This window comes from Aythya ferina (genome assembly GCF_964211825.1).
Source record: "Aythya ferina genome assembly, chromosome: Z".
Taxonomy (NCBI): Eukaryota; Metazoa; Chordata; class Aves; order Anseriformes; family Anatidae; genus Aythya; species Aythya ferina.
This window is the reverse complement of record NC_140299.1, coordinates 63582799-63608311: the sequence shown is the minus strand read 5'-3', so window position 1 is coordinate 63608311 and position 25513 is coordinate 63582799. Positions and strand designations below refer to the sequence as shown.

Genomic DNA, 25513 nt, shown 5'->3' with positions numbered 1-25513 from the left:
CAGATACTAATCAAGAGCTGAGATTGCAAATGTATGCAGAAGGATTTTAGCTACACAGATAGAACAAGTAAGTTTTGATGATATCAAATGGAAGTAAGCTAGAGGACTTATTAAGTGGCCAAATAAGGTGAAGGGGAGAGAAGGAGAGAGATGTGGAGAGAAAGAGGAGTAAGAGAGTATGGCAAGCAAGTATTAGAATGAGATTTTATTGCAGGATGAGGACGGTACATCTGTAGTTGTGATAAGAGTGCAAGACCATGATGCCAGAAGGAAATAAGCACTAGATTCCTTGCACAACTCTCCCACTCCTTCCCTGAAAACAGACAGGGTGGAGAATTGCAGAAGGGCACCATGGTGTTGTTTATGCCATTTTTTGTGCTATCAGTGATACCTGGTGTATTTTAGGATGCATTAACGGATTCTCTCATCTTATATCCTCTGAAAGCACATGCACTGCCAGCAATTGTCAGAGACTTAATGACCCGATGATTACATCCAACCAACACACCCTTCAGAAGCAAAGGAGGGGATGAGATGGCACAGAATTAGCTCTATGAGTTCTTAGGTGTTCACTAAAGTGACCAGGGAGTCTAAAAATATGAAACTGGAAAAATGTTTCAACTGGGCTCCACTTTCAATGGTTCCAGTCTAGCCCTGCTAGTCACCCAACTCAGTCAGTTAGACCCTTGTCTTATTTGAGCCTCTAGATCTGTAAGATTAATCAAACCAACCATGCCCTCTCCATTCACATCTGTTTTCCTCCCAGTGCAAGCACCACAGGCAATAACTCCCTGGCTGGGGTTTTGGGTTGGTGTGATGATGGGCTCCCACTGACAGACTTTTCTTTCCTCTAACTGCATGCCATGGACAGGTTAGAAACTCACAGAAGTCGCTGTAATACTAAAGCCCTTGTTCACCTCTACGAGACAGCTGGCAACACCCGAATGAAAGGTAGAACAGGGTCACTGACTGCAGCTGCTAGCAGAGCAGAGTGGTAAGGGTGTTAGCTGGAGGTCACAAGGAGCACAAGCCCTGCCTGTGGAAAACAACAGCACAGATAGATCTGTACCATGCTGCTTCAGCTGCCCCCTTTCAGTGACCAGCTTCTGTGGCCCTAAGTTCCCAGGTTTATAAATTGTCTTCCTCATACTGCTGCTTCAGTTTGCTCATCCTTTGGATACACAAGGATGAAATGATTACAGCAGCTGCATGTCAAACTTGGACATGCAGATGGATATCTTTTGGCTTTGGGGAGTTATTGAGCCAGCTGCACAGCCTTTAAGGAGGTCAGCATGGCAAGTGCTAAGTTAAAAGGAAAGTTATGAAGATAGAGGGAAAAGAATAACCTTAAGTGGAGGAAGACAATAAATGGCAATGTCTGTTAGCCTCTCTTACAAATTTCAAGGATATAATAAAGTTATAACATTAATTATAATTTTAACTGCTGCTTACCCCGTATCAATCAGAGTAATTCATTCCAGTTACTTACAACACTATATTAAACCACACTAAATCAAAATCACCAATAGTGTGAATTTATAAGATCTGTTTTGCTGCAGAAGCATTAATGGTCTAGACTGAAAAGAAATCAATGGTACATTTCAATACAAAAACTGTCTAAGCTTTTAATATAGAAGTAATAAGGCACTTATTTTTAAGGAGTTCTGCATTCACAATATCCCCATCCACAAAAAAAAAAAAAAAAAAAAAAAAAAAACAAAACACCTCTTCCTTCCCATTTTTGATGAAGTTAATTTGTAGTATGTCACCACTGTGAAACTTCTGAACGTGTTCAAAACAAGATGATAGGAGTAAGCCACAGATGAATAATGTGTAGTAAAAATCAATAAACCTTATTACTAGTCACTATGGGAACTTATTTTATGCCTATAAAAATAAAACAATTATACCAATATGAATGGCAGATTCATCATAGTAATATAAAAAGTCCAAGTGTGCTTGTCTGCTGGGAATCTTTAATTCATCCTTCTGCATTAAGTATTCACAAGGCAGGAGAAATGGAACCGACTTCATAAACAAGCTCTAACTTCTAGTAATTCACCCTGCCAAAAAAAACAAAACAGTAAAACTTTAAAAAACAGTTTTGACTACTAATATAACTGGGATACGTAGGAAAGGATAGAAGTTAAAGCCTCAAAAACCTGACCAGTAAATCTGACTTTTTTCAAGTCATAATTAGTGTTTTCATATTACTGTGTACTGTGTTTAGTGCAATTAAACAAACCAGGTGGTATAGCCACAAAAAATATTTATTTTGTGGTAATACAAGTACCAATGGTTAAGCACAGCAATGGCCTTTTTCTTTTACTCTACATGTCCTCAGTTTTTGTGCATTTATTCATTTGGGGGGGTTCAATACAGATATAACAAAAAAAAAATCACCTGTAATTTATAGTACACAGAGCTGTGCTAAAAAAGGCAAATCTCTAATGCCTTTTGGAGTACCTCTAATATTACACCCGAGGCTTCTATGGGCCTTTTCCAAGCCTACTGGGGTCAGCAGAAAGAGGTCCAGTGCTATCACCTGGCTTGGGTCCCGCATAGGCCCTGGGAGAGGAGAGCACTGCGGGCCCGACAGGGCAGGCAGAGGATCGCTGCAGGGGCACACTGGTAACTGAGCCCCAGGGAGCACTTCTGAGACAGACCAGCAGTGGAGTGGCAGCTTCAGGCTCTGCTATCTACACCTACAACACATCTTTCAAAGTGGCCCATAGACACCAAGAAAGTACAAAAACAACTTTTTTTCTTTATTCTGATTGCCAAATTATTTAAGGCAGGTATAAAAATGAAAGCATTCAATATACATTTTACATAAAATAAACTAGATTACAGCATAAAACAAGTAACCAGGCAATGGCATTAAAGTCTCTCTTCTAAAACTGGATAATTGTAAACATTAAAAAAAAGACTGCAGGACTATTCAAGTAATAGAACAATCACAGATGTCTTCTGTTATGCAGGCTATTGGTTATCTGCCATTCAAGATTATCAAAAAAGACATTTCATTATTCACAGATGCTCATTATTTTCCATTTAAAAATTTTACATTATGTACAACACAGTTTTTGTGGTACTAAGATCCCCATGCCTTCCAAAGGTATATTTTTCACAATACACAATTACAATGAAACAGTGAATACAGTAACATTTTACACTGATGCATCTTAATAGGAGCCACCAAATAGACATCTACATTGTACCAAAGTGTCATCACAGTTAGCCTCTCTGAGAGCTTGTGGGAAATATCAGAAGGGTACGCAAGGTTCAGGCACACTGATACATAACATTATTTATTTACAACTTGAAAGAAAAAAAAAAAAAAGAAAAAAAAAGAGAAAGAAACAAACAACCTTTTGCGGTTAACACTTTCTAAACATGACAAATACATTTCTCCTTTTACTATGTGGTTTGCAACTTAGCAGCAGACCCTGTGTGCGAGCCTGGTTATTGATACAAAAAAAGTAAAGAATATATATATATTTTTATATATATATGTATATATATATACGCATATATATATATAAAAACAGAAGTCTAATTACAGCAACATTTGTTACTCTGTGATAAAATCTGCAATTTACAAAAATGAAATGACTGGTTTTTGCCTGCCATTAAGGCATTTCAAATTAACACCATGGAACTGATGTCTGTAATAAAGCGCTTCCTCATGTGATCCAGTCACATGACAATGTACATCTCCAAACTCATCATTCTCTGAAAAGAGAAAGAAGAATGTTTTAGTATGCGGTGTCCTCTTTTCCTAATGTTTTCTGCACCTCGGACAAACACTGTGAAATGAAACCTGCACAGTGCTCTCAAACCCAAGCAGGAAAGACATCTAAGCCACGTCCTTTTCCCTCCCCTGCCAGGAACAACATACTCGCGAGTAACATGTGCCGAGATCCATCTCCTGGGCTCTGAAACCCTAGCATGCATCACCTCTCTCAGAAGTAGAAACCCTTCTCATTCGAGTAATTCCAGGTGAGAGCCTTACATGGCCACTTGTTTTCAGAGTCAGCTTTCAGAAAGACATCCATAACCACAGAACTTTATAGTACTACCTAATACATCAAACTCCAAGACTTAACATGGCAGTGATGAGAAAGACCCTACTGTTAAGGGCGCTTTGGGATTTTCAGTTGAAATGGGATCATTATTATACACAAGAGTCTCTTTCCTCTTGAAGGATAAGGATAACAGTTAGAGGGTTACTTCTACTGAAGTAACTTCTACCTAGTAAATGCCTGAGAGGCAAGAGTACAGTACTCTTAATTTTTCCTGGATCTAATACAATGGATCTGATTGAATACTACGTTTAAAACCCTTTAAAAATACAATAAACAAACAAACAAAAAAACACAATTTATAATTTCACAAAATTTCACTTTACCTTAATAATACCAACACTTATAGTCTATGTAAAATCTCAGAAGGCAGACTACTTGCTCCCTGTTCATGATCTATGTTACAATTAAAAGACGCAACATGACAAAATGAAGAGAAGAAAACTATGAGAATATGAGAAAACTATAAGAATATGAAAAAACTGTGAGAAACTTAAAGAGAATAAAACTATGATTATCCCGAAGTCCCAGCCAAGTCCTTCCTCCTCCTTAAAAACTACATCACACAAGGAACTTTAGACCAACAGAGGTTGTAAAATTTATTATTTGCTTTCTCCTCTCTACGTTAAAAAAAAAGTAACTTAAGATTTACTGGCTATTTACCTTCTTTGTGCAGGAAACATACCAGTTGCAGATGCCTGCGCAGCCACCTGCTGAGTGGCAACAAGGGCAGCAGAGGTCAATCCTGAGGGAAGAAGAAAGAAGGAATGTTGATGTACTTCTGGATTTAACACATTTTTGTGAGAAATGGTAGGAAGCATCTCCAAGACAAACAGATAAACAAACAAACAAAAAACCACCATCTGAAAATGTGTGTGTGTGTGTGTGTGTGTGTGTGTGTGTAACACTACACGAATGGCAAATGTTTTGGGCAACAGTATTAAGGAAATCTACCCAGTATAATCAACTTGGCTTCTTATAGTATACCGAACTGTCCTTGATAGATATTTTACAAGAAAATACAGCATTCCTACTGATTGTATTCCTTTCCAAGTACTGCACTGCATGCTGCTAAATGGTTTGTATGAATTCCTGAATAGGAAGCTCAGCAGAAGTAATAGGTACCAGGAAACAACAAGAATCAAAAGTCACAGTGAATTACAGAAACGACATGCCAGCTGCTCAGAATACAATACTTTCATAATAACTTATCATTTTTACAGTTTTCCTACTGAACAAGCATAATGCATCCCATAGGCATATGGAATCACTGAATCAAACTGAGAAATTTCAAGACTTTTACACAGGAAAAATAGCTGCTGAGGCACCAAGTGAACATAATGAATTAATGTCATTTTAGCCAGCAATTGTGATAGCACGTACTTTGCTGCATGGGAGGAAACCTCCTTTTAATTTAGCTAGAATCCAGGCTTAGTGAAAAACAGTCAAAGACTGGTATAAAACCTAGGGAGAATGAATCGTGTCTTACTGTGCTGCTTTTCCCTGACTGCAACTTTGTGCACTGCATTTGCAAAAATACAAAGAGTTCTCTTTCAGACAATCAAATTATAACACGCGCAAGCCCTTGTGACTCCAATGCCTTGTACATAAAATATGCTCATTATCAAACGCTTCTGTCTTTGCTATATTTCTTCCATTCCTTACACAACTCTAAATATACAAAAACAAGGTTGTTTGGTTTGTTTTTCACTGCCTTTCAGCCAGTTAATGTCAGTCTGCAGTAGGAATGAAAACATTCATGTGAATGACAGCCTAACTGGTGCATCTTCACTAATGTTCTAAAACCCAGCTTTGCTAACAAAACTTAGTATTTCTCAGGCATGAAGTTATCTATTTGCTGTTAGCCCTCACTGTGAGTTTCAAAGCCTTCTTCCTAAAGGTAAAGCATTTCTGATCTAACAAGGGGATTCAAAATGCTTCATGTAGATATGACTTGCAATGTCAAGGTAATGACTTCACATGGTGAGCTAATGCCATCACTGGAAACCTTCTTCTGCTCACCTTGAAATGGGTCATACTGTCCAGGTATAAGTGGGTAACCCATCCCAACATGTGTGTGATGGTGTGTATGGAGATGTCGCTGGCTAAAAGGAGAATGACGGTCTCTTTCCCTTTCTGCTTCCCGTTCACGCTCAGCTGCTGATTTTTCCACGGGCTGGCAATAAAAGGTGAAAGCAAACTGATATTAGATTTTTTCTTTAAAAAGGAGGAAATCTCAACAAAAACACACTCACCAATATTATGTGGCAATGACATTCAAATGATGAAGCTTTTTTTTTTCTGATGAAGAAGTTTATAGAACGGTTTATTTGCCTTTGATTCTAATCTAAAGCTTGTGTCTCTGACTAATGGAAGACTTTCTCTGAGCAGAAATTTCGAAGCAACACACTGCAGCATGAAGGCTTCCACCTTGCTGACCTCTAGTTTTGGGCACCCTTATGCTTGGCTGACTTGCCAATGCCTGAACAACCTATTTAAGCTGCTGAGAGCTGATGTAAATGAATCCTCAGCCCTCTTTAAAGCACTCAGGGGATCAAGCCTGCCTGAATAGCTAGAAAGCCCTTTCAAAAATAGAATCAGTCAGTGACTTGCTCACAGTTAAAACCAGCACCAATTTTTCTGGAAGTGACATAGCAGTGTTTGTGCTAACATGGAAATCTTCAGAAATTGGAGCTTGTAATGAGCTATTTGGAAATACGGCTTCACCGGCTTCATGGTAAATACAGCAAATTGATATTATGAGATCCCACAGCCCATCTTCTCATTTCATTATCTGTTTCCAAACAGGAAATAATTATTAACTGCAATAAACCGTGCACCAGGAGGTACCTCTGGATCTTGGTTTCTATACGAGTCCATTCATTTAAGTCAGAAAGACCCTGAGCACAGAACCCTGTTATATGTGTCACTTCCAATTTGCCACAGAAGCACTGTGACTTTAAATTGGTTTTATTTTAAGCAATACTCTAAAGAAGCATCATGCATTCGAAGCCTGATGTCTGACTGTGTGCTTCTTAAAATTGTGCTCTTTACCCCTCCCCAAAAGTACTGCTCCTTGGTAACAACAGAAGAAGCCTTACAACAGGGGACTTGCTGCGATACTGGTTGGCATGCTGCTGGAGCAAATCCAGTGCTTTGGACTCAGTGGTTGATTTTGCGTTGATGCTCGGGCTGGTATTGACTTTCTCCGCCTCTTCTCTCCCTGACATCTTCCCGTAAACTGGGTAATGAAATCCTGGAGAGAGATAGGCCCCTGTAGGTAAACAATAAATACCACATCAAGTTACTGTTTTCGTATTTTGGATATAGAGAGGTAGGAGGAAGGGATACCAGGACAGGGGGTAACATCAAAAATGGATCATGTGACTATCAAATGGTATCTTTGCTTCTTTTTTTTTTTTTTTTTTTTAACCTACTTTACACTGATGAATGGAGGCTATAAAGAGGGTTGAGCTGATAGCCATTTCAGACATTTATGGGTCGTCTTTAAGTGAAAGGAATAGTAACTATAATGGTTCTGACAGTAAGTGCTTAGAATATTTTTATAGGCAATAAACTATCTGTCAGTCTAACAGCAATAGCAGACTGTCAAGGGTTGGGGAAACTCTGGCTGGAAATGGTGACAGTTCATAAAAGGAACATCTTGTATTAAATCAGTTTCATCTACAGAACTTTACCTAGTGGAAGCAGAAGCAATACAAATGTCACCCACAAAGCTTCTAATTTACTCAAGCTACTAATAGAAATAGTAAAATGCAAGCTTTACTGCACTTTGAGCGTGTAAATCTTAACTAGTGTACAAGACAAATTTCAGAATACATACCAGGATAGCTGTGCATTAGGACAGGAGAGACTGCACGATAGGCTGGATGGTTGGGATCGTACATCTGTGGATAAGGATAAGCATGCAAGTACTGGATATATGACTGATGCTGACTCATTGGTGAGGAAACTGCTACTCTAGCACCCCGAGAGTCCTTCCAATTTACAGGAGTCTTTCGATCATCGTTTTTTATCTTGCTCTCATCCACTGATTGAGAATCAGAACGCTTGACCTCTTTAGGCTCCTCTTTAATGCTTGCTAACGAGACAGGAAGGTTAGGCAGGGAACTTTCCTTGTTAGGTGTTTTTCTAGGGCTGTCTTCTTTTAACTTTTTCTCACGATCAAGTTCTTCTGATTTTTGCTGATCAAGGTATTTGGGCTGATAGACATAATGATGCCATGTTCGTGAATCTGGATCCTAATATGGAGGAGAAAACATTTTTTTTTTCTGAACTTATATACTGAAATAAAATTATTATTGATATTCCCATATTTCAGTTAATGTACTTTTAATAGCTGTTTTAATAACATAACTGTATTACATAGAGGAGAGGTTTGCTTGCTACAGGGTGCCTTGAGCTCAAAGTCAAACCAACATTCCCATGAAAGAGCAAAAGGCTATTATCAAAATTTAATTCAATTTCTTCATCTTCTATCCTTCTTCATGCCTTTAACTAGTTTAATCATGAAATACATATGCATTGTATCGAAGTTCTGAGAACACACTGTTCATAAAACATTTTAATCAAAGCCCAGAGATATTTTCCCACTAGAGAGCAAAAAATATCTGTGAACCACAAAATTAAAGCTGCCTAATGATATGCCAGAACTCTTAGATTACCTGGAACAATGAACTTGAAAAATGTATCTAGCTGGAAGGATACTTGTGCTGTCCCTGATATTACAAACATTCACGAATCAGTGGAAGTCAGACATTTAGGCAGACTTCCTCATCTGACAGTCTTACTTTATGTTTGTAAAACTACACGTTAAGTATTTACAGGATCAAGACCACAAGGTTTAGGGAACACATACAGGATATCACAAATACATTTTTGCTTAATACATTACACAGAGCAGTTTATAAACATGTTACAGAATTAAACAGATGAGTTCTTTACCAGACTACATCAAATTGGTATTGAACAATAACAGGAAGACTTTGTTGTGTGTTTGTTTGTTTTTTTAATGCAAGATATGCAAGAGCTAATTGCAAACACTGTCTCCAACAGATACACACTCATGGCACATGCAACGGAAACATAAGAACTTGACGCGTGGACTGTCTGGTTCAAAAAACCATTTGAATCAGCAGAAATCTTCTCCTACCCAGGCCTGTACCATCCCACTTCCTTTAGAGCTCCCTAACTCCCATTCACCTGACCCCACTGCATCTTCAAAGGCAGACTGTTAGGGTGAAGTCTGGGATGTACCGTACACCAGAACATGAAAGCATTAAGCATCGAGGCTCCAGTTCAGAGCACAGAGGCAGTAACGTTCCCTGGAATGAAGGAAATCTGACATCTAGGAAGGTCAGCATGAGCCACTGGATGAAATTCTGGTTCCACTGAAGTCAATGGCAAAACTATCACTGACTTCAATGGAGAGATGATTTCATCCATTGTGTAGGTCTGTAGGGGCTGGAGGTTGGCTGAGGACAGAAGGGGAACTTAACTGTTTCAAAAAGGTCACCTTGGGTTAAGATAAAGAGCTGAGCTTCAAGACAACTCTTCAAAGAACCAGCTCACCCATCTTTTGTAAATGCCAACTGTCATTTAACAAAAAAAAAAAAGAAACACTTCAAACCATGTTTTGAATCTACTTTAAGTCTTCTCACAATGAAAGCTGCTTATGTTGCTTGAAATTTCTCATTTCTGAACTAAGCAAATTGCTTACAATTTACATCTAAAAGAGAAATCTAATTCTATTTTATTCATGCATGTAATTTAAAATAGTCTATTCAGGTCTTAAGCCTGGGTTCTGTCACCACCTTGCTAGATTTTTTTTGTCTTTTCAAACAGCTCAACTGAAATGTCTGTTGGTCTATTCACAGACTACATTACTAACCAGCAAGAAAAAAAGGATGGCAAAGCTTGTTTGACTGCAAAGGTAGAAGAACATAGCAGAATCAGATACAAAATCTCCCATGATTTAAGGATAAACCAAGACACTCTTGTTCCATTTCCTGTGATCTCACCTGTTTAAATCTCGTGGTTGGATCCACTCCTGTTTGCTTCATGGAGTCCATAACAGATTTCATCTCCACAGCCTCCTTTATGAGCTGATGGTTTTCCATTTGCTTGGCTTTGAAACTGTCAGACTGAAGCTGCTGCTGGTGATTGGAAAGGATCTGTGATTTGCTCGTCTCCTCAGCTTTGTTAGGGACTGAAGACCCTATTTTAGTGTTATTTTTGCTTGACTCTGGAGTTGAAGGGGCCTTTGAAATAGTAGCAGATGGGATATTTTTCTGCTTGTTATCGTCCTTTCCAATTTCCTTCAAGGGGGGTTCATTCTTCCTTTCACAGTCCCTCCCAGTTTGTGCCATTTTCTGTTCTGCTAGTCGCTGGTCCTCATAGTATTTTTCATACTGCTGTCTGTAAGCAGGATTAGAGGCCATTAAGGACTTCTGGTCCATATAGAGCCCATAGGCATACTGTCCATAATAAAGTGACTGAGCAAGTGCAGGGTGTCTTTGTGTTATTACTGACTGATGTTGTGGCTGCAAATTAGAGGAACTGCTTTCACTTTTCTTGGGATCTGACAGTTCTGCCTTCTCTTTCTTTTCAGCCTCTTCCTCAGCCTCCTTTTTGATCTTCAGTCCCTGTGGGGTGCTGCTGTTCCCAGCTGCTGGGGTGCTGACCTGTCCAGAGTGCATGTAACTTGGAGAATAATAAGGATCGTAGCCATGGTAATAGGGAGAATGGGACTCTTTCGCTTGAGCCGATTGTGCTGTGGTTGAAGAATGTCCTTTTACAACACTGTCCTTATTAGAAATAATATCCGAAGGAGAGCTGGCCTTTGACCTCATGCCCTCTGATCGGCTGTCGGAGCCACCGTCATCAGCCGCATCAGAGATATCCGAGTAAGCAGGGCTGTTGGTTTTAGCGGCAGCGCTATCTGCACCATTTTGTGTCAACACATGCAGTGGCGCCATCGAAGATTGTCCATTCACCAAAGTGCTGCATTCCATCCTGGAGGCACTCCCTATAGAAGGGCTGGGAGCATTGTCTGTGAACGTGTAAACCTTATCAGCTTCAGCCTTAATACTCGCCATCCTGCTCTCTTGAGACTCGGAAAGTCCATTAGCTAACACTTCATTCTTGTTGAGATGGTCCTTTAAAAAATGTCCAGATAAATCTTTCCCAGTCCCTTTTGAATCCTCTAGCTTTCCCAGCTTAGAATCCATCTTAGGGCTTCCAGTCTCTTTGCTTTCTTTGTCCTTTAGCTTTCGCTTCTCCTTTTTCTTTTTGTCTTTGAGTGATGTGAGAGCTGGGTTTACAGTGCTTGGCTCTCCCATAATTGTGGGCTTTGGTTGAATAGGTTTTAGCGGAGGGCTCTTTGGTGTAGCCTGAACAACAGTAGTTGTTAGAGAGGGCAGTCCCGGTATTGTCCCTGTAGTGCTGGTTGTAAAGGCTGTAGTAGGTATAGCTATTAACTGGGGAGGAGTCGGTGCTGGCGCTGGGGCAATGGGCCTGGCTGTTTTCAGTTTGGAAAGGTTTTTATCCACTTTGCAATTATTAGCTTTCTTGCCTTTATCACCCATACTCTTCTTATCTATTAGCCCTTCAGCCTCCAGTTTTGGCATTTCAGTTTGCAAATTGCCATCTGCTACAGAGCAATTATCCAGTGTGGCTGCCATATTAGAAATTACTGGAAGGCTGTTCAATTCACTGTTCAGACCTTTCTTTTTGCCAGAATTCTTGCCAGTTTTGGAACCGATAACTGAACTGGGGCCATTGCTGGTCAGTTCCCTTTTTCCCTTGGGGGTCCCTGGGGTAGTGATAGAGGAAGGAGATGTCGGTGCTTTTAGCGGATCAAAGCCTGGCAAATTTGTGCTTGGCTCACTGCATTCAAGTGCCACATTACTCAAAGCTTCTTCACAGTCTGAAATTTTGTCTTCACTGTCAGGCTCAAACTCCAGTTTGTTTTCTGGGTCTAAATGTGCATGAGCCTGGTGGTATCGTAGTCCATTAATGTGCTTGTACTTTTTGTTGCAGTTGGGGTGAGGACAGTCAATCAGCACTGGAGAAGAGCAGCCTTGGTCCAAAAAAGTAGTCTCTGGTTTCCCCTGTGGGGTGGTGGGAGTGCTTCTAGAGTTAGTACGAACACGTTTTCCACACTTATTGTCCTCCGAACTGGAGTTCAAGTCTAGCTCCATTGGAGGCTTACTTTTTCTCTTGTTTGTGGATGAGGGGCTGGCTTTGACTTCATCCACAGCGCAGTTTGGGGGTGTCCTGCGCCCACTTGAGTTAAGGCTGCCCCTCCTTCCCTTCCCATTAGCACCACCTCGATTCTTATTCTGAAGTCCTCTAGACTCGGTAAAACTCGTATCATTTCCAGGTACAGCTGCAGCTGCAGCAGACCTTGCCCTCTTTCCCCTGCCCCGTCCTCCTCGCATTTCCAGGTCACTTGTTGGAGATTCACAGAACCTATATATAAACAAGAGCAGATGTCATCAGCAGGAGCTGTGAACTGAACAGATACCAAAACAACACCATTTCCCATAACAAAACCTTTATTTGCATTAAAGGAAGGATGTCCTTTCAAATGAGAATGTAACAGTCTCAGAGGGAATGTGATAAAAAAAAAGACAAAAATGGTAAAAACAAGACCAATTAATTAGTTGAAGAGAAAGCTTTTCGAAATCTGCAGAAATGTATTTTTAAATTGATCCCCTCTTTGTCTGAATCCCATGTATTTCCCCTCACGCTCAAAAACACAAAACAAAAGGAAATAAAAATGCCCACCCGCATGTCCCCACTTTTCAGCGTGGAAAAGAGAATTACCCATTTCATGGCTGTATGTTTTCAATTATATCCATTTGTTTTTTATTAATGTCCACATAGTCTCTGGGCAGAGACCGAGGGTGAAAACACAGCAGAGAAAAAACAGACTCAGAATGATTGCCTACCTGGGAGGGGCCCAGTCATGCTTCGTGCAGTCCAGCAGTGTTCCCACATAAGTCTTGTTCCTCCATGTAACGTTTACCACCAGGACACCTGCCAGTGGGAGAAAAACAAAGTATTATCACAGTCAGAACAATAACTGAGAGGGGGTTTTTCGTTTTGTTCTTTTTTTTTTTTTTTTTTTCCACGTTTTTTCTTTCCCACAAAGCAAGAGCTTTATTCTCATTTGCTTTCAAACACTGTGGTCTATACTCTTCCTCTTTTCTGGTTTCAGTGACCTCAAGTTAAAACCCACAGGAAAGAAAGCAAACGATAAAGAACAAGAATGTGTGTGTAAATGTGTGTGCATACGTGTGTGTGTGTGCGTGTGCGCCTATCTGTGTGTTCAATCAAGATACAGCTGACAGAAGGAAATGGTTTTTGCCATGTCCTGTTGTAAAACGGCAACACTCACCTCTTAATTTTGCTATTATTGCACATAATTGCTTTCGTTTGGCAGCCAGCCAGCATAAACTGAGCACCAGTTACAGTGTTTAAATCAGTAGGTGACTGAGAAGAATCTGCTCTGCTTTGAACAATATGATAATGACGCTTCTATTTATTTGAAATTGCATATATCCAAACACACAAACACACACACAGATGCATTATAAGTTTTGTTCATCAGACAGAGGTGTTTATTATTTGCCTTCCCTTTATTCTGTGCAAAGCATGGGACTAGACATGAAATCTCAATCATGTAGTATGGCTAAGAGAAACCACTACACAGATACGTAGAAAGAGGACTCCTTTTAAAAAATGTACTGTCACTTAATTGCTTCTCCACTTATGGCTTCTTTTAAATGCAAATACACCTACCCACCTAAAACTGACTTTGAATTTTGGTGGAGAGGGATGTCATTTAAACATTTTCAGGCTCCCCTCAAACCCTTGCTCGCACAGATAATTTATGGCCCTGTGTACAGAGCAGCCAACACAACGACCGCCTTACTCCACTGGCCACCACCACTGACAAGCACCAGGTAACAGCTATCTATTCTCATCAGAAGGTAACACTGAAATGGAGCAGCAGGCACTATTTTACCCAGCCGACTGGCACGGTGCAGCCTTTTGGACCTGTAAGAGACACCGAGGCTGACTTGCAGCACCGTGACTCATTTTCCCTTTGTGCTGCCCATATTCTGGCTCTAGCTTTTCCATTGCAGATATAAGAATGGCCCCGTGCCAGGTGTCCTGAGCCTGCCTGCTTGGTCTTACCGGTGTGATTCCTAATTCTGCACAGTTAGGAACCACACCGGTAGGGAGGCTGCCAGCAGTGCCTGGTCCCAATGCAGAGCGCTGCAGCCTGGCCTCATTCCCTGGCCTGGTGCCGTGCCAGCAGACCCAGGCACGTGCCATGAGGGAAGGCCTGCACATGGAGCACTACTTTGGGGCAACACATCTCCCAAAAGGGCACCCTCAGCGCCCCATCTGGTAGTACCCCCATGCCCCACTCCCTCAGCACGCTTTCCTTTTTCCCCAGCTAGCTCCCCTGCCTCTTGTTGTTAAAATGCAATGGGCACTTCAAACAAAATAAAGGTATACCTCTAACGAGTATCCACCTCCCTCAGTATCTGAATTCTTGCTTCTCTCTGTATGCGTGCTGTATTTGTAAATGAATTTATGAAAGAGCTGTTACCCATTAGAAAACACATAGTTTATTACCTGTTATTAGAACAGAGGGCAAAAAACTAAGACGTGGAGCAGGCGTAACAATAAAACCCTGAAATCAATAAGCATCTCAGTAATTCTTAGAAGACATTCAAATGACCTTCAAGTGTAAGAAAGTCAATATTTCAAAGCAAACATAAGTAAGTTCCTCCCTTACAGTCAGTTGCATTTAGCATCTCATTAATTTTGTTAGTCTTAGTGAAGGTCCCAGTATGTAAATAGGAGGGAAGATTGATCCCCACGCCGTGTTAGAGTAACCATGGTACAGAATACATTTCCCTTCCCTAATGAACAGCACATTACTCAACCACAGGTAAGATTCTACAGAACAGGCAGTGAAAGTAGCTCATTTAATCTTCTAAAATTATCACAGAAATGGGTCAAAAGAATAGAAGTAACGTGGGAGGTAGAACTGACCCCTAAGGCAATGTGCAACTGGCAGGCTTATTAGACTAAAGCACTGGGAAATGAAAATGGATATGAGGCAGGTAAGTAGTCTACTCTGTATGCTAGAGGCATGACCAAAGAGAAGGTATTATTCTTGCTGCACCAGTCAGGGTGTACTGTTACAGGTTTCTTTGATCCAAAATTCTTGTCCTAGCACAGAACTCCAGCACAAAACAAGAGCCTCTGCTGGCACTTCCTTCCAGGTCTCAGAGGCAGCAGACAAATTGTACCACAGCAGTCTTTTGTTCACCTCCAAATAATGCATCTGAGCATACAGAGCAGGAATTCATAGGCACGCTGGCCATTCTCTTATCTGAGCATGTGTGAGCTCTGCACGTACTGCTCTATCTCATGAGGTAAGCAGTGTATCACATGCAGGATCAAACCTCTCTGGGGCTGCACCAAGTCATACATGTAAGGAGCCCCTGTAGTGAGAAACTCCCCAGTACATTACACTGTACATTAGACTGAAACAATCTTTTAACACTCATTTCCTTAGCATTGTCTGAACAAGACTGAAAATGTGAGGGCAGTCTGAAAATCCCACAGGTTTCATAATACCTGAATACAGCAATGTATTTTCACTTGAGGGGAAAAAAAAAAAAAAAGAAAAAAAAGCCCTGAAGGCTTTAACTACTTAAAATAAACACTACTGAAGAATGGAAGAAGAAAATACACGTTTGTAATGCAGTGTTAACTAAGGGTATTTGGGCTAAGACTCTAATTAAGGAAACCTGGTCAAAAGGTCTAGTCCAGTTTTTGTGAGGTAGAGTCAAACAATTGTGAATATACATACATAATATACAAATGTTTCTTCTAACAAGTAATGTCATCAACTCAGCTTGAACAATTACCAGAGCACAATTAACAAGATTTGGATTTAATAGAGAGAAACTTATCCCAAAACAGGAATGTAAATTTCTTGATTTAATTCATTTATCATTCCATGCACAAACTACTCAACTATTCACTTGCAGTATTCCTGAAATTAGCTGTATTCTCCACAGTCCTCAGTGTGAAATATGCTAAATTAAAGTAGCCAAGAATAAGAAATCATCTTCTGAAAATTTCAAAAGTTACTACCAATGCTACTCTTTATCATCAAGGAGTGGGCACAGTAACTGGTTGACTGATAATGCTCAGGGATTGCCAAATGCAATCTAATACAGGGAAATGGGGTCATGTTACTTAGAAGCTTTACAATTCAATTCCCCTACCAGTCAGTACCTTTTCTGCCAAAATCCATTATTAGCCAAGATAGGATCATACACAATCCTTAATGTAAGGTGACAGTCACACAGAATGTTACCTAGTGCCCACTGCTGTCAATGGATGTCCCTCCCTTAAATCAAGGGGAATCTCTGTAGCCTGTTAGCAATAAAAAGGCTTTATGTATTTTATTTTTTTTCCATGTTGGATGTATCATTATGAGTTTTTTTTCTTCACTCATCATATTCATAATCATAACTCAGGTAGCTGGACTCCAGGCAAAAAGTAAGCCAATTCTAGCTGGGAAAAACTAACACGTGCCTAGAGGACCAAGAAACAATTTTACATAAGCATGTGACAATTTCTACTCAGATTTTATTAAGGAATGAAAGGTCACATGTCACAAAAGTGATTAAAATTACTTTCAGAAAGGAAGAAGCACTTTTGAAGCATTTTGTGAATGTGATACATCTTTCCTTTCCCTACATTTCCTTATTTTCAATGACTGAACAGCAAAAAGCAGCACTAAAATGTCATTGGCTATTTACTATTAATTATATCATAAAAATTTGGAAACAAAGAAACCAATATTATTACTCTGCTGTTTAAATGTAAAAGAACATGGCTATTTTTTTTTGATCTAACAAATGCAGGTGCACCGTCTTAACATAGAAAAATAGTTAGTACAAGAGATATTTAGCACCAAGCCAGGATGGTGTGCATGTTAACTACCTTGATATGGCATTTCTAGCAGCTGTGCTAAGCTTGTAAAGATCTACCCAAATCTCTTAAGATACATGTACACTGTAGTAGATGTTCTTTCACCTAAAGAAAAAAGGTTTTGTAACTTCATTTTCTGCAATTAACATAAACCAAGAATTTTTATGCTTCGTAGTCAAAGTTCTAAAAATGAGATTACATGGCTAGGAATCAAATTACCCTGTTATTATCTTAAATGCAGGGCACAATTTTTTGAAAATAATGGCTTTAGAAAACAAACACATTCAAAGTCCAGTGTAAGTAGACATTAATTAATCAGACTGGAAAGCCTGATTTAACGTTTACAGCATAGGCTACTTTTGTTTTCAGACCACAGCAACTGCTAAAAAATTCTGTTTTAGTTCAAGCTGGTTATTTTCCTAGACAACTCGAAGATCAGTTATCTGAAAGGGTGAATGGGTATGTCTTCACTTTTTTAAAAGGAGCTGTTCCCTCTATTCTTAGTAGAGAATCTGACCCAAAATTATCTTCTAAATTCTGGTGAAAACTGCACAAGGTCTTTACTGAACACTTCTGTAACTGATTTACTGAAGATTATCCAGAAGATCTTCCAAAACTAGGAATCATTTGTTTGTTGGTGTTTGTTTTTTTTTCTTTACTTTTTTTTTTCAGTTACCAAAAACTACTGCTTAAACCTAAAGGAAAACTTGCCCTAAATTCCCAATCAGTTAACAGTTCTGCCTACTGCCTATACTATGCTATTTATTTATTTTAGATGATTTTGCTGATGGCAAAGGAAGACCTGCCAAAGTATACAGTGCTTTGCAGTCATCATAAGACTATTTTTTTAAAGTGTAGTATGACATTCCTGCAGCAATATTCCTGTTATATACTATGTCTTCAAAGTTGAGATGCAGCTCTCAGTATTGACAAGGCATTACATCATCATTTGACATAACATTATAACAAAATCAGTTCCTCCTATCTTTATTATCAGTGAATCCACAAATTCGCTTGCAAACCAAATTCCATTTGACTTTTGTCCCAGCTTTAATAAGTACAAATAATACAGACATGCATAGGGTAGCCAAACCACAATATATATCCATCAACAGTGAGCACACCACCACCAAGGATTAAACACATTCTATTCTGCATCTGGCACAACGAACTTTTTAATCCCACAAATATCTGTTTGACATCACTGTTCTAACACCAACTGAAGTATTTCAAGTGCAAAAAGCAGGCGGATGAAAATCTACAACCTTAGGATTATCTCAAGCTTTTTTATTACTATTTGTTTAGTAAGAGCAGCATAACTCATTTGCCTCACAATATCCACCACATCGTCATAAATTCCTGATCCACATATACACCTGCAATTCATTCAGGCATGAAAAACACAGAACAATGTTTATATTAGACTTGCAATGCAAATGGCTTATATTTTCCTGATTGCTTCCATCAAGAAAGTAATCTAAAATTAACAGTAAACACTATGTATAAAGCCAAGTCTTCTACGTTGAATGCTGATCTTGTAGACATACAGTTTATTTACTACTTTAATCACACTGTCTAGCATGGCACAAGAACTTAACTGCATCTACAGCAGGTGCACATGTAACAGGCATCAACATCAGGAAGTCTGAGAATGTAATGACTGTCAGGTGGCCTAGAAATGCAAGACTTTTTTTTTTTTTTTTTTTTTTTTAAAGTGCTCTACTGCTGGATGTTTGAAAAGTCACTTTAACCACATCCTGTAATCAAACCATCTGGAGCACAGATCTGCAATTAGTCATCCTGGACATTGGACTTTATCTGAACAAATACTGTGTAGCAATGAAGCTGAGAAGATTGGATAGCATTAAGGAAAAGATGCATAATGAATTACTGTTGGTGCAGTCATAAACCTCTGAGACACTTAGCTGTGGTGTTAATTTAGTACTTTATGAAAGCATAGTAAGCTTAAAGGTTAAAAGGGCTGAAAGGCTAAAAACTGCTATTTTAGATCGTGTTGCCCTGCTGGTGGCTAAAGTAGGCTGGTGTTATTCTGGCCACATAAATTACAGCAGACTCTTCAACAGCATAACAAACTCAGCTCACATCCATGTGACTTCCAGTAAGTTCTGAGTAATGTCAACCTAAATTTGACACACACTTTATTCAACAGCATGCCTTTTCCTTCCCTCTTTAGTATGAAGTCATCAGTACAATGTATTTAAAGTTGCAACCATCACCTTAGATTTAAAAACTGTGTTATACCTTTAATGAGATACAGGCAAAAAATATATTCCCTGGACTTGCATGACTGTCATTTGTATTCAGAAAATAAGCATCAATTACAGGGTGAGTACCTCTTGAAGCCATGGAGTCAGGCCAGCAAGGAGACAACCTTTGCATGCTACCTAATAAAATGTTATTAATAAGAAGGTTTATCCCAGACCGTATAGAAGAATAAGCATTGAAATAACCGAGTAAGGGCCTGTTCCCTCACAAGCCCAAGTGCTTAATACGCAGAAGAACACACAGCCACTTCCATCACTGTCACATCCCCTGCAGCCTTTGTTCTGAAGTCTGATGAGCTGTATTGATTTGGGAAAATCATTTTGCTTCTTGGAAAACTAGACTCTAGCTTATTCACTGCCATCAATTTCTTTCTCGTGAAGACAGTTGGTCAATATTCAGTTGACTGGTCAGCTACAAGAAGCTCTGCTTTCTTTCCTTTTTAGTGCCTCCCTAGTAACGTTATTGTTTTTCAGCTTTATGATAAAAGAAAATAGCACGTTAGAAGACCTTTTGCTAGGGGTGACCTGAAATGGTAACGCCTCCAGACAAAGCAATGACCAAAATGCTAAAGATAGGTTGTCTCTCTAAGACTGGCAACATCTAATCAATAAGATTCATTATCAGTAATAACAATAATTATGGCATTCCATTTTTTTCAGTGTATGTTTCTTCTAAAGACATCCTGCTTAACAAATAGCCAACAAGCAATACCTAAATACAAATGGACAGCTGAAAGAAAACCAAATGGTCCTAATGAAATACAAGGCTATACTCATTAACAGAGCAACAGAAGATGCAATGAAAACTGTGTAATACCCTCACAGAAAGTACATCAGATTGGGTCTCACATGGCTTGTAGGTTTATCCACAACTGAATAGTTCTACTAAAATACAAGCTACTTCGAGTGGTGACTTTGAAAACTATGAAGCCACAGAAACCAACATAATTTTCTCCTGTCAAATTTATATGAAAGTGATTAGATTTTGGCAGGACTAGAAAAACTTGTGGATAAATTGCTGTTACACCTCTTGAATGTCAGACCACATATGTGTTTACAGGAAAAAGTGCAATTAATGTTATTATAAACTAACCATGGGTTTCTGACCTCCAGAGTACAACTAAGGATTTGTTTTTATACAAACCTTACCTTTTCTTTGGCCAATGTAACTGAACCACCTCACTGTTCCAGTGACGCTTGAGAATAAAACTGCAGTCTTACACTATTTCAGTTGATACTAAAAATCTAAGTTGAAAATCCTTTAACATCTGTGTGTTCTGAGGAAAACCAAATCTGTTTCAGAAATAAAGTATTTTGTTTCTAGCAGATTCTTCTTCTCTTTTACTTCAGTAATCATAACTGTGATTCACATACCCTGACACTAAAAGATGTCACACAGTCAATTTTAGAAGAAAGAAATGCTATTCTGTAATCCTGTGAATTTCCCGCTCCCTTCTCAAGGACTGTTATTTCAGCTCCTACGTTGTGGTACTGTGGAACACACAGACATTCTCCTGCCTTCTCGTAGAGTGAAAAAAGGAAAAAAAAACACATGCAATCCACTGCTTCTACTTGTAATGCTAGGACCATATGTCACTTGAGATAAGCAACAGAACACAGGGCTTTTCAACTCATCTGTCACACTTGCTTCCTGCAGTTTATATTAATTACAGGATCTCTTCAGCTAGTTATTCCTCTCCCAAAACTCTTTCACCCTTAAAAGCAAGTAAATAGCAAAGCAAAACCAGAGTGAAGTGTAGGGCAAATCGTTATTGTTTAAATATGAGAAGTAAGACCAAAAAGAGAAAAACATTTCTTCTCACCCTGACAAACATTCAGGAGTTCCTTTAATAATTATCTGCCTTCTTCCTATTCTTCATCTCTGACTCTAGACCACAGAAATACTGTTTTCATCAGCAGACAGACTGTTGAGAAGCAGCTGCAGAAATAGGGAAGCTGGTATATATTTATGTGTGCATGCATCAATGCATGTGTGTGCATCTATTTCAACACACACACAAAGGAAGCCTTAAAGAGCTTACGCTTTTTCTTTCTTTCTTTCTTTCCTTCTTTCTTTCCTTCTTTCTTCCTTCCTTTTTTTTTTTTTTTTTCCCTTCCTAACAGGAGTACTAGGACATCTCAATAGAAGTTTGTGTCCCAGCTCTGAACTCTGCTTCTGCAGGAACCATTCACTTGGCAAGTAAAAACCAAACAAATTACAGATGACAAAAGGCACCTATAAAGTGCCAAGTGTCTCTGGTGATTAGTCCTCCAGTGCTGTACATCACGATAAAGACCTGCCAGGTGCAAACAGTGCTACAATTATTTATCAAACAGTAGAGCAGCTAATGAAACATTAAGGAATGGGAAAGGGAAGAGAGAGAATTTGTGGGAAAGAAACAGCATGGATAAAGAAACAATTCCAAGCCCAAACCATGAAAATGCTTCCAAATCTGTAGGCTGCAGATACCAGAATTGCAGTAGAGCCAGGCAGACAATTCTGCTCAACCTCAAAGAGCTGCTGCTGATCCATATACCTCATTGGGATTGAGAAGCAGAGCCTCTTATAAATTATGATGCTTTATTTAAAGTCAAAGCATTTATTTGCTTTTGTGCCAGCTTTGGATCCTTTTCATCTCCGGCTACCAGGCCCAAGAGAGAACACATTCCTGTAGCTCTGCTGGCAGCCAGCTGTGGCCTCAGTAAATCATAAAGCCTCCTAACAAGCCACTCTTTACAAAGGCCAACTGCAGTTACTAGACATGATAACTTCTCTATTATTCCACTCACTGGAATTTAAAATAGTAATTTTAAGCTGCTGGCTGAAAACACTGAAATCTACTGACCTGCATTCTACCTGCGCACATATGCTCGTCTGTATGTGTGCTTGAGTGAAGCATTGCTTACTGCGTGGAGATTTGTCCTCAGGATAAGTAAGGGAAAAGGGTAAGTAAACACCTGAGGCAGACACACCCAAGACAAAGGGGAAGAAAAAAGGCATTTGGGATTTATTTCACAGAACTCCTTTAAGATTTCTTGCAGCAGCTAGCAGGAGACAAGTACCTCTTCATTTGTTCAGTTTCTGGGGTTTGCAGAGACATGTTTTATTTTTGTGGAGGCAAATTTCTTTAAGACCTTAATATAGGGACACCCTACTGTGAAATTTCACAGTAAAATTTATACAACTAAAATCAGTGTATATTCAAATACGGGGCATGTATTAGAATACTGCAAATATAACCGAGAATTCTCTCTCTTCTACTTCCTTCCCACCCGTGCACCTAAAAGGAATCACTTAACTACGTTATGGTGAGGCCCACCATTTCCTCTGTGTAGGAAAAACAGATTAAAAACAAAACAAAACACTTTTGAAGTCTGATGCCCTCCTTCATATACAATTCTTACATATTTGCTTCACTTAAGGGTTTGGAGTAACATTATTTTAAGGTCTGTTGTTCCTATAGTTAGTGGATGAAAAAAAAAAAAAACAACAATGCCTGAAACTCCACCTTCTAGATTTCAAAACTGCAAAACAAATATTATGCATTGCCAAGCTCTTAAAAAAGGATCTCAAAAATGAAGGTGGCTAAGTGCTACAATTTTTATGGATCCTTTCCCACAGCCTACTTTTTTTTTTTTTTTTTTTTTTTTTGTAATTCCCTTCAAAAACAGCAGGCAGTGTTAAGCTTCCTACTATAAAATTCTTATATTTTACTAGGGGAGAAGAAGACCAGAACATGTACAAGTATTTCAGTAACACACGTAAAACACCAGTCCTTTTTGGTAAACAAGCCTAATGAACTATGACTAATAGCGTTCTCCTTGAGCAGAAGAAACGTAAAAGGGCTTTTGTTAGCATCTACTGAAGCGAAGTAGTCATTTCGCTGGGACAGAACAAAAGTTAGCTACTTATCAACTGACCAGCTTCAATAGATGTCACAGTTCTGCAGAGCAGTTCACTGTGATTTTCTTTTCCCTATTTTAAATTACCTCCCAAGTGGGTAAACTAGTAAAATGTCTGGTTAACCAGTTGACTTCTCCCAGCTGTTCCATCACTACTGAAGCAATGCCAAGGGAAGTTACCAGCAAGCAGATTTCCCATTAGAGATCAGTACACTTTCTGCTAGGCATCTCTCATTTTGCCAGTCATTGCATGGACAAATTTCCTTCAAGTGTCCTTCATGCCACATGTCCCAGTTTCTCCCCTTACTGCTAAGAGCTAGGCTGGTTTTCCCTGACCGGCTGTGAACTATGCCTGCTAGTACAGCCTCACTTGGCTTTTTTCATGCACTAGATCTGATCCACCTTTGACCTTCTTAGGTTTAGAAACAAAACCATTCAGACATAGAGTACAAGCCCACGTTCCACAAAATGTAAATAAAGTCTTAAGAGTTCTAGGAATCCTAACATAATCAGCTAAAATTTCTTTTGGCAATGAAACATCCCTCAAATGAGCATCACAGGCATGTCCTCCCTCATTCAAGTACAGCTAATGTGATGACAGAATCACATATTTCAGTATTATTAAACTATTTTCCCATGTCATTAAAAGAAAAAAAGAGGTTGGAATGTCAGACATGACTTAATTCCTTCGCTGGTCAGGCAAACAATATCAAGATAAAGCTCGCTTTACTCCAGAATCCACACACAAATTTCTGTATGAATTATAGACTGCACTTTGGCCTCATCTGAAAAAACGCTGGCCCCCGAGGCTGATAAGCTGTGACCCCAGGTGGCACATCCAGCCCCTCACAAGGGGCAGGGACATTATTGCTTTGCACTGAGGACTGCAGCGTGAGAGCCAATCCATCAAGCTCCCTGACAGCTTTTACAGCCTCCTCACATTCGGCCCAAGTCAAACTCCACGGCTCCTATTGTTCACATGATGCTTTTTTTCCCTGCTCTGATGAAGTTAGGGCAAGTCCAAGGCTTCAATGAGAAAGAAAAAAGGCTATTGTGAGCTGCCCAGAGTTTATTGACTCTGAGCTGTGCAACAATGGCCCAGAAGCCCTTTCCCTGAAAGTTACACATTCCTAATTGCTAATCATCATCACGATTCTGTACATCAGCACTTAGACACAGATTTGCATGAAAGAAAGGTGTAACTAACATTCAAGCAGATAGTCTCATCATCTTAACACAGTAAAAAAAAAGATCTGCTAAGATGCACAACAAGAACTATAACCTTTCAGCCTCATAGAGCTGTCATACAAACACTGGTATGTTCCCTAACATTGCAAGTGTATTAGAAAACCAGTGACCAAAACAGATTTGATTAAAAATATCCCTCGTGGAATAAGCTAACTGCAGACAAGCGGGTTATTTTTTTCTTTACCCATTCTATAGCATTTTAAGATCAGCATCATGTTGTGCTCAAAACGAAAAAACAATTTCAGAACTGACTTGGTGTCATTGTTTCTCCACAGCGTTCTGCTGAGGTCTAAAGATCATTTAAATGCAACAATGACAGAGAACAATACTGCACTGCCTTTGAAAACATTCACCCTTAATTATTACAATTATTTTTAAATAACTATGTATCACGTTAGTTGCATGCATAAATCTTACTACCACCAACAGGCCATTTACACTGTCATAATGTGCCGTCACCACATGTTCAGAAAACCCTTTTTTGTCTAAGAACTTCAACATTGCTTAACATGACTGGATTTTACAGCTGGCAGAGTTCCATGCCTTTTTTCCTCTTTATCAGAGTTAAAACTGGAAAGAAGAAAAGGAAAGGGAGGATAAATCAGCTTGCAAAGGACTTGTTTTGATAGGAGTGGAGCTCTTGATCAACTACTAGCAGCCAAATACAGTAACTCCAGAATTCAATTTCCCTGGATACTGAATAAGAAGAAGGAAGAGACTGTTTCTTCTTTTAAACTTAGCTGTAGCTTTATATGATTCTGCCATTAAAAAAAAAAAAAATAAAAATCCAGCCTTTAGAAAGGCTAATCTCATTTTAAATTACAGAATAGCATTTTATAGACATATGTAAATATTTAGTTACTTTCTTGAACTAAAATATCGCTATTAAGATAGTGAGGGGCACTTCTAATTAAACTGGTTCATCCACGTATTTGT

At 39.2% G+C, this 25513-nt stretch overlaps 1 protein-coding gene across 7 annotated transcripts in view; it reads right to left on the bottom strand.

Moving 5' to 3' along the window:
* Nucleotides 1-1736: 1736 nt before the first annotated feature.
* ZNF608 (zinc finger protein 608) overlaps nt 1737-25513 on the bottom strand; it is a gene marked incomplete at its 3' end in the record, with an annotated part of 83395 nt that continues 59618 nt past the window's right edge. For 4 of the 7 annotated variants that reach the window (XM_084504030.1, XM_084504029.1, XM_084504031.1 and 1 more), the window contains exons 4-10: nt 13061-13148; nt 10127-12578; nt 7930-8347; nt 7187-7359; nt 6108-6261; nt 4771-4830; nt 2253-3735 (exon numbers count right to left, since the gene is read on the bottom strand). In XM_084504030.1, coding sequence (XP_084360156.1) covers nt 3599-3735; nt 4771-4830; nt 6108-6261; nt 7187-7359; nt 7930-8347; nt 10127-12578; nt 13061-13148 — 3482 coding nt within the window. Of the gene's footprint in view, nt 2064-2252; nt 3736-4744; nt 4831-6107; nt 6262-7186; nt 7360-7929; nt 8348-10126; nt 12579-13060; nt 13149-25513 lie in introns of those variants that run through there. The other 3 variants (XM_084504032.1, XM_084504033.1, XM_084504034.1) reach the window with 3 other exon arrangements.